The following is a 10531-nucleotide window of genomic DNA, read 5'->3' on the forward strand; positions in this document are numbered from 1 at the left end:
GTGGGTTTTCATCTATTTACTGTGGCAATGACAGGTCATGCAGAGGATAAGGGGTTCAACTACCGCAACAAGTAACACATGAATCGTTGTTGTCCTAATGCAGTAAAAGAGAGCAGGAGCGAGAGAGTGGGCTTGTATCGGAATGAACAAGGGGGTTGTGCTTGCCTGGCACTTCTGAAGACAAAATAGTTCTTCATCGGTGTCATCGATCACGTCGTCGGAAACATCGTCGTCTGAGAGGGGACGGTTACAGGCAAACATGGAAGGACACAATCAATGCCATGCAACAATATGATGCATGAATGTGACATGGCAATATGCTGTTGATTGGCCTAACGCAACTAGCAACAAGTTAAATGGAGTTGGTTTGAACACTAGGTTCAAATTCAAACTCTATATGTGCTTTATTAAATGCCATTTATTTGTTTTGTCCAAAACAGGGGACAAACATTGTTCAAACATGCATGAAAATGCCATAAACAGATTCCTTGAATTTTTCTGATAATTTTTCATATATAAATTATTTCATTCTGAGTTATAGATTATTTTCTATGATTTTTAGAAGTTTTAGGCATTTTCTGAAATAAATAAATCATTTAGATTATTTAAAATTCAGAAAAGGTTTTACTGCGTCGACATGATGTAAGAGTGATGTCAGCAGGTCAACTGTGGCTGGTCAGGTCAAACCTGACTAGTGGGACCCACTGGTCAGTGACACACCGCTGGCATGAGTCACTGACGTGTGGGGCCGGTAGAAGGCCACGTCAGCAAGGTCAAAGCTGACGCGTGGGTCCCGCGGGGTTGGATTAGTTCTAACTAATTTCGTTAGCTGACTAACTAAACCGGTGGGGCCCGTGTGTATGTGGGTCAGGGGGGTTAATTAGTGGGCGATTAGCCCTAACTAGGTGGCCACGTCAGCGCACCGGCGGCTAGCCGCCGGCGACCAAACGGGGCGGCGGAGGCGCTCGGGATTCGCCGTCCGGCGACCGTTCGACTCGCGGTTTGGCCCTACGGGCTGCTGGACGTGCGCCGCATCCAATGGAGCATGCGGCTAGGCGAGAGGAGGCCGGAAACGACGACTGCAACGACGGCTGGCGCTGGCCGGAGTTCGGCTTAGCACGGGCGAGGCGCTGCGCTAGGCTGACGAGCGAGCTAAGCGGCGGGGCGGATTCCTGGGAGCTCCAGGAGCACGCTGGTGCCACTGGACCGAGCGGAGATGCTCAGGAGCGAGGACATCATCGGCCATGGCGGACGGCGGCTTCGGTCGTCAGTGAAGTAGGAGCTACGGCGTGAAAACGGGACAACGGAGAGGGGGGTTCGAGGGAGAGGCTTACGACGGTTGCAACGGTGCAGACGGCATGCTCGGAGGAGGCCAGGAGCGGTCGGGGCGGCGAGATGGATCTCCGGTGACCGAGGAGGAAGAAGGGGTCGGGGACGGTGAGACGAGGCATGTCCGCTCGCGCGGCTTGACGGAGACGATGTAGAGGTCGACGAAGGAGCTCCTTGGCGCGTCGGGGAGGCGAGGGGAGCACAGTGGCTGCGAGCTTCACGGTGCGAGCGCTCGGCAGCGTCGGCCATGGCGATCAGAGGAGAGGGAGAGGGCGAGGCGGAGAGCAGAGAGTGAGGGAGAGGAGCGAGGGGGACCAGGGGGCTGCGTGGCGTCGTGGAGGCGTCCAGGCCCTCGGCGGCAAGCAGGAGGTGGCGTGCGGTGGCCACGCACCTCGGTCCTTCTGGCAGAGGAAGGAGAAGACACGGGTGCCCCTGGTGGGCTGGGCCGCCAGCTGGGCCACCAGGTGGGCTGGAAGGCCAGGTAGATTGGCCTAGGTAGATCTCTCAATTTTTTTAATCCTGTTTTCTATTTATGTTATTTTGTTTTGATTTAATTTATAACCCAAATTATTTTAATAAATCCTGAAAATAATTGTGGGCATTAAATGAATTATTACGTAGGCCCTTAACTATTTTTAGAATTATTGGAGCATTTTAAAAATATTAATAGTATTTAAATGCCCCAATTCAAATACAATATGGGTTATTCAAAAATTCAAAATGGACTAAAAAATATGTGCATCATTTTTGGCAGAGGTTCTAACCCAAGACAAAGAGAGTGAACTTTTTACAAAGGCATTTCAGGTTCATTGAAAATAATTTTAGTAAACCCTAGTTGTTTCCAGGGGGTGCTGGGGTTCTGTCTTCCCCATTTCAAATTTAAGAGGAATTTAAATATGATGCACACTCTAATGCTTGAACTAACTAGGGTGTGACACTTTTTGACTCGTCTGCAAAAACGCAAATGCACTATTTGAGAGATGTGTTCATTTCTGGCATGTTACCCAAATTGCAAATTCAGACAACATATGTTCAGCTATTGTGACACGTATTATTATACTGAGTTTTCTTTCCGTGCTCTGCCCTGTGGGGCCCACTACCAGCCTCACGTAGACCTCTTGGTCAACTATAAAGATAAAGATAAGACGCGAGCATCTCCAGTTCGCGGGACGGCAGGTCGGCACGCAGCGCACCCCACCACCACCACCCAGCACGTCTGTCTCGTCGCTATAGCTACTCATGCCGACGGTGAATATCGTCGAGGTCGGCCACGTGGTCGTGCCACCACCGGAGGACTTGGTAGTCAGGTTATCCGCGCTGGACGCGCCGTGGGTCGCGATCCCGCTAATCCAGCGCGTGCTCCTCTTCGTCGATGGCGCCGGTGGCCAGCAGCACCCGCCATTCGAGTCGCTCGTGGGCTCCCTCCGTGCGTCCCTCGCAGCCACGCTCGCGCGGCTCCCCCCGCTCGCCGGGAGGGTCGTCTTCCTGCCGTCCACCGGCGACGCGGCCATCGACTGCTCCGGCCCCGAGGGAGGCGGCGTGCGGTTCGTCGTCGCAGAGAGCGACGACGCGGACGCGCGGCAGCTCGCGGGGGATGCGGACCACGACGTGGACACGTTGGAGGCGCTCGTCCCGGAGCTCAAGGTGGAGGCGCTCCCCGCGGAGGTGCTGGCCGTGCAGGTCACGCGGCTCAAGGGCGGGGTGGCGCTCGGCGTGGCACTGCACCATGCCGTGGTCGACGGCCGGTCAGTGTGGATGTTCCTGCAGGCGTGGGCCGCGGCCTGCCGCGGCGACGCTACTGCCGTGGCTGACATGACGTTCGACCGCGCGGTGGTGGCCCTCCCCGGCGTCGGCGAGGAGCTCGCGAGGAGCACGCTGCGCAAGTACGCGCCCAATCTGCCGCTGGTATGTACCTCGATCACCCCTCACTTCTCTTCCCAGTCCGTTCGTCTCGGCCGCCGGCGAGCAAGCCGGCTCCGTTTCATCGGGAAAAAAGGTGCTAGTATGAGATCTGCATTAGATTTCGCCCCTTTTTTTTCTGCGGTGTATTTTCTGCCAAAATGTAATGGCACTGGCTCTCCACAACCACTTCACTGTCAAGACTTTACTATATCCAATTATTCATCAATCATTGCCTTTCCATGCGCGGGTGATTCTCCTCCACATGTTTCCTCTCCCTCGTTTTGGGTGAGTCAGCGCGGTCATACAAGGACGTGCCAGCGGTGCGGACGACCGCAAAGCCCCCCGTCCTATATTTTATCTCTGGTTTGTGAAAAAAGTATGTCTGAATTGTCCGACAGACACATACAAATCTATATTAAATGACACAACATGTCCAAACAGCGTATCTGGACGATTTAAGGATTAGCATTGGAAATGCCCTTACTTCCCTTCTTTGCCCGTTAGTCTCTTCAACCGGCAAGCAAGCTATCATTGGTAAAACTAAGCAGCCGACTCTATTTGCTTTGAAAAATAATATTCTTTTTGTCTAGAATTACTTGTCATAAAAATAATTGTATCATTTGGCACAAAAACAATATATCTAGATGTATTTAGTTCTAGATACATATATTTTATTCATTTCTACAACAAAGTAATTCCAGACAAAGGAAGTACTACTCTACTAGATACATAGAGTGACAACTAATATGGATCTAAAGAAGTACTCTACAATAAAGTATACTCCCTCCATCACAGTTTAAAGGGCGTATCTCTAAAACCTGATTTTTTTCACAATTAGAGGGAAATAGGGTGCAGGTCATTAATTAGCCCGCTGAAATTACTCCTTCCGCTTGCCTTCCTGGTACGCATGCATGGTGTGAACTGAAACTTTAGGTGGAGGTGTGAATCGGTTTTGTTTGCATGCATGGCTGTGCGAGGCCTTTTACTGGACGGGGAGGTTACTATGCATTTGTTTGGCGATTAATTAGGTGCATATCCTTAACTATCGCAGCTCCAGCGCATCAGTTATTCCTGCCAATCGTTAGCAACCTTGGGCCCAGAGAAATGTGAGGTACGCCCTTTAAACTGTGATGGAGGGAGTAGTAAAATATAATTTTTTAAAGGTCTATTAAGGACATATCTAAATGTGCCCTAATTATTGCACATCTAAGTGACTCAATCAAAGAAGAAAGAAAGAAAAGGACAAAAAAGATGCTTGCACGAATCCTAGCATAAAATCAATGACATGAAACTTAAATGTACAATACTTAGAGCACATCTAGATGTGCTTTAGCAAAACTGCTTAAATAAAATGTTTGAATCCATCCAATTAAGTGTATGAGTATTGAGTTGACGCAACCAGACAAAAGAAAAAAATGAAAATATTATGAAGTTCTCACTATGACGCATCTGAGTTTGAGTATGGCCTCGGCAAGCTCTCGAATTTTTTTCATACTTGTTTGGGAAACTGTGAACACGACAGTTGTGCTAATTAGACACCTATACGCATTTTAATAATTTTATTTTGCTAAAGCATATCTAGATATACTTTAAGTATTGCACATCTAAGTTCTATATTATCGATTTTACGCTAAGATTCATACAAGCATCTTCTTTTGTTTTTTTCCTAATTTGATAGTCATTTAGACGTGCAATAATTAAGGCAGATCTAATTATGTCCTAGAAGATATTATTGCAATACAAAGTTTTCTTTCTGTATGGCACGTTCTCTCTCCACCGCCAACGGCCGCCAGACGGTGGTCTACTCAAAGACTTCGGCGAGACGAAAGGCCGAGCATGAGCGGCGTAGCGGGCATCCCATGCTTGCCTAACAGTGAAACGGTGGGAAACCAGGCATGAGAAGCCATCAATGTCGCTATGGGCGGACTTCGAAATAGTGTCAGCCAATCTTCGTCTTGGCAACAGGTGGCCTGCAACAGCCTCTAGCCTACTTGGCGATCCCATTTTTTCTCGGCGATGAGGGTGAGCTCCTCGTGCATGGCCTCCTCGTGCAATATCCGTCCCTCCTCCGTGAACAGCGGTGAGTCTAGCCATAGGGGAAGCAGCATGGCGAGGACGAGGATGGAAGTGGAGTTTTTATTTTATTTTTGAACAGGGGAAGGGTCCAGAAGGACCGAGTATTGGATTAGTGAAAGCGGTGTGCAATACACAGACTCCACTTGGTCCGGCAACACCTTACGGTTGCACCATAGACTCCACTTCGAGCAGAACTGTCTCCCTTGTTGGTATCATGGCCGGGAGGAATAAGACTGGCCACCATTCGTCCTGAAGATTCAGCAGCTCGTCGCAGAAGGCCAGCCAGCCGTCGAGGACGTCGTAGCTTCTCTGAGTCCACCGCTGACTGTGATCAAGATCCCCATTGATTGCAAGGCCCTTTTCTCGATCAAGAGACGACACTACCCTCGTAGGAAGCTATGATCCGACGAGGAAATGCACCGGTGGAGAAAACCACCCCGGGATCCTCTTCCATTAATTTGTCCCTTCCGCGGCAGCCAGGATAGAAGTGAGGGAATCGCCATAGGGACTTGTCCCAGTGCCCCAATGAGCATACTATAGGGGGGGGGGGGGGGGGTGGTGGTCCAGATCCGCCTCCTTCCTACTTCCTCCGTCCGCGAATAAGTGTACATCTAGCTTTTGTTCTAAATCAAACTTTTAAAATTTTGACCAATTTTATAGAAAATAATAGTAACATATATAACAACAAATTGATATATTATCAAAGTATATTTCAAAACGAATCTAGTGATACTAATTTGGTGCCATAAATGCTTTTACTTTTTCCTAAAAAGATGGTCAAAATTTTAAAACTTTGACATAAGATAAAAGCTAGATGTACACTTATTCACGGACGGAGGGAGTATATCCTTGACCATGGAGGTCGTGCAGAAGTCAACGGCGGCGACCACCGGATGCTCCTCGCGAGCTCCGGTGACCAGTTCCTCAATGGCATGACGCCCAATCCACGGCACAAGGCCGAACTCCGGCAATTGGCAAAACACTACTAAAACAACAACCCTACACGTACTACTACAATAGACAAGAGCAACCCAAGCTACCCTCTCATCCCCACTCCGCTCGGTGGTGCCGTCGGAGGAGAAAGAGAGGGGAACCGGGGAAACTATGGGGAGTCTCAACGGAGAGGAGGAGAAAGCGAGAGAAAGAGGATAATAAAAATTAGAGAGCCCCCCGAAGTGGAGATGTGGGCGGCTGGGAGATGAGATGGGACGCGGAAATCGTTGACTTTTTATAGCCGCGGGGTAATGGAAAATAGCATGTGCAGCAGGAAATGGTAATGTTATGTTGTGATTGCATCAAGGGCTCTTCGCAGATGACTCAATGGCGTGCATGGCCGGCTATTCGGGCAATTTTTTTTCTTAAAAAGTGAAGTCCACAACAACAATGATACTCGGATTCCATGAGTTAGGCCCATAACAAGGATTTGGCCCAAAAAGGCTGAAATAGCCTGTGTTGTTCCGGCCTCCACTCAGCTGGGCTGAAGTCATGAAGTTCACCCCACTACTTTGCACTACAACGTCCACCCAGTTAGACCGTTAATGGTCTCACTGATCCTGCTCCCTAGAGGCCATGGCATGCAGGGAGGCTCTGTCGCTCATAGAGGACCTAGGACTACACCGTTTCACACAAAAAAAGGGCTACACTACCCGTATATTGCCTCATTGCAGAAGCGTTGTGAATGATACAACAGAGAGTTCTGGGGGCAAGTACGGGGGCATTATCACATAAATCAAAGCTTGGGCGACTTCTTTTACTTGTAATTTTGTTCATAAACTTCGTTTCTCGAATTTTGAGGCAGATAGAATGGCTAGGTGTTTTGTTAGATCAGTGTGGCATTTTGGTTGGGATCTCCCCATGATCCTATGATCATACCTGTAACACTACATGTAAATATTATGACTGATCAATAAAACTAGCCAATTGTTCTAAAAAAGCTAGACAGTTAATTTTGCTCAAAAAAGCTAGACCATTAATGGGCAATCAAAGCTGGCATTACAAGCAGCGCCATCAACCTGTTGTTATTGTCATCCCAAAAAAAAAACGCTGATGTTATTGTACTCACTGCGATATTACTATTGCATGGCCGGCTGGCCGTTGTGCTCCCGGCCTCGTCAGCCATATAAATTGCGAGGCTAGGCGAGAATCTTGTCATCAGTGGACTACACTAGAACACCATTTTAATTTTTTTGCGGGTGAACACTAGAACAACATTGTATTCAAACTCCTCATATAAAACTTCTAGCAGGAGTAGGGTATTATACCTCTAAAATAAAGGACCTGAACCTGGGTAAAACCCGTCGTGTGAATCCCGTACCTACATCATCCCCCAAATCATGTATATTGTCCAATAGTGATATTGTCACAAAATCTGTGTGACACATATCGTTTGAGCTATTATACACATAAATCATATAAAATTGGCATTTAAACAACATCTTCAACGCACATGGGCATTTGAGACTTTCATCACCACCTACGGGCGCACCAGCCACACAAAAAAGCAGTTTTCCATACATAGTTTTTTTTTGCCTTCTCAACTTCTACTAGCTCCAGGGCCTCCAGCCTGGTTGTCATTTCAGTCTCAGCCCAAACAAAAAGGGCCTAAGATAAACATTGGAATATGCAGCCTTGGATCAGAATTCTATAATCCTTTTATTGGCATGCAAGCAAATTAACATTCTCGGGCACAATCTGTGCATTTCAGGATGCCAACATGTTCCCTAGCACCCCAATTAAACTCCCTCGTCGGACATTCACCGTCACCGCGAAGCAAATCCACCACCTGAAGCAATGCATGTCTGGCCAGACGACCTCCGGGAAGGCCGCAACAACGCCCATGTCGTCCAGCTTCGTGGCCATCGCGGCGGTCGCCTGGGTATCCTTCGTCCGGTCCAAGCACCCGTCCGCCATCTCCACCAACCATGACGTCTATCTCTTCTTCTTCATCGACTGTCGCGGGCGGCCTGGCATTGACCCGCCCGTGAGCGAGAACTACTTCGGGACATGCATCACCGGGTGCCTCGTAAGGGCCATGGCACATGACCTCCTCGCTGCTGACGGTGTCGCAGCCGCCTCGGCGGCGATTCAGCGGGAGGTCCGGCGAGCAGCGGAGGACCCGCTCGCCCTTTGGGACTGGTTGGACATTGTATCGTGGGTGCCACTCGACAAGATGGTGAGCATCAACGGGTCCACGCGGTTCAAGGCGTACGAGGTGGCCGACTTCGGGTGGGGCGCGCCGAGCAGGACGGAGTTGGTCACCATGAGCGAAGGGCGGGTGGTGCTTGTCGCCGCCAAGAACGGCGGAGTACAGGTGTCCGTGTGCATGCACCTGGATCATGCCAGCGCGTTCAACTCGCACTTCCTTAATTCTCTTGGTTGATTCATGTGTATGAATATGATTTTCGATGCAAATGGACGGTGGAAATTAAAAGTTACCTTGTTGCCATCACTCCGCTGGAATTGGTGAACTAGCCAAGCCAATTTCCTATGAGACCTTCCGTAGTGTGGCTATCGTAGTGAGTATCCTGCAACTACATGTACTTTGTAGTATTTAATTTGGAAAGAGAGAATATTAGTATCATAGCATGATGTCCTATCATATCAAATGAAGTATGAATATGAGTCATGTAAAATAATAATAATTGGACTTATGATAGTATGCACTATGAAAACAATATCATACCCTGGATCATATGCATGATATTAACTTATGTCCCCGCAAAAAAAAGATATTAACTTATGATAATACCCACTACGAAAGATCCGAAGAAGACCAAGGTGACGTGTACATGTTTTGAATGAAGTACCGCATGTAACTCATCCATAGAATCCTTCCAGACACCAAAATAATAATGGAAATAAGATTCTTTCAATGAAATTTTCTCTTGAATATGCACAAGGGAAACAATTACTCCCTCCGATCCATAATAATTGTCGTGCTTTTAGTTCAAATCAAAATTTAAAATAAAACCACAACAATTATTATGGATCAGAGGGAGCAACGATGTTCTAGCAACATATCAATATTTACTATGAAGTATAACATGTGGAAATTTCTCTCGACAACATGCAGGGGTAGTACAGCCCAGCCAAAACACATTGGCATAGTTTGAGCATCTACAACCGGATTTTCTTTGACTAAATATTGTGAGGTAACAGCCCCACAGCCCATTATTTAAAAAATAATAGAGGTCCAGAACATACAAAGAGAAAAATATGAATACAACAGGGTCTCACCTATTTACATCACTCATCTACAACCAAAATTGCCTAATCCGGGCCCCATACGTCCGCGGACGCGTCCTCGGACACTGCCCGGGCTGCCCTCAAATAACTCAATTTGCAACCACAATCCCTACCTTCAAAACATCAAATACATCCAAACACACGCACGTCAATCATCTTGGCCAAACCATAAGTAGGGCACACAAATACAAATTATTTGTACTTAGGAATATGTAATTCAAACATAGTTCAAACATAAATATTGTTCATGCTGCATAATTGATATAAAATTAAAAGCAAAGTTCACTGATTTCCAATGTGGGTGCACATATGCTCGACAAGATCATCCAGAAGTTGCATATTCACTTGTTGATCTCGTAGTTGTCCATGCATCTCCAGGCAGTTGGCAATGTGCTCTGCATCTTGTTCCAGGAGGCGGACCTGAACAGTGGGCTTTACAAAATCATGTGTGCGGGCTGCCCCTTCACACTCATCCTCGACAATCAGGTCATGTAAGATTACACAACATGTAATGAGCTGTCAAAGTGTCTCCACTTCCCACATCATTCCAGCTCCACGAATAATACCCGCAACGAGTTTGGAGCACTCCAAATGCCCTCTCCATAACGTTCCTAGCTGCCTCTTGCATTGCTGTAAAGTGGCTTTGTTTGTTGCCTTTGGGATCAGATATGGTCTTCACAAACGCTGCCCACTAAGGATAGATACTATTCCCAAGGTAGTACCCTATGTTGTAGTTGTGCCTGTTGATAGTGTAGTTGCATGTGGAGCTTCCCCAACGCAAAGTTTTTTGAACAAAGGAGATCGTTGGAGCACATCGATGTCATCGCCTGAATGTGGTGTACCAAAGAAAGCATGCCAAATCCACAAATCCTTCGATGATACTACTTCAAGTATGATGGTGGCTTCTTTGACATGACCATGGAATTGCCCACACAAACTTTTTGGGTAGTTCTTCCATTGCTAGTGCATGCAATCAACT

The 10531-nt window shown here is 47.6% G+C and overlaps 1 protein-coding gene across 1 annotated transcript; it reads left to right on the forward strand.

The window, feature by feature from the left end:
- The first annotated feature begins 2425 nt into the window (after positions 1-2425).
- On the forward strand, positions 2426-8755 carry LOC147957422 (anthocyanidin 3-O-glucoside 6''-O-acyltransferase-like). The gene is made up of 2 exons (XM_087534531.1): positions 2426-3234; positions 8012-8755. Exons 1-2 carry the CDS (start codon positions 2569-2571, stop codon positions 8684-8686), a joined length of 1341 nt encoding a protein of 446 aa, XP_087390657.1. The 5' UTR covers positions 2426-2568; the 3' UTR covers positions 8687-8755.
- The last annotated feature ends 1776 nt before the right edge of the window (positions 8756-10531 follow it).

This window comes from Triticum urartu, chromosome 7A (genome assembly GCF_056163025.1).
Source record: "Triticum urartu cultivar PI428250 chromosome 7A, HENAU_Tu73, whole genome shotgun sequence".
NCBI lineage: Eukaryota > Viridiplantae > Streptophyta > Magnoliopsida > Poales > Poaceae > Triticum > Triticum urartu.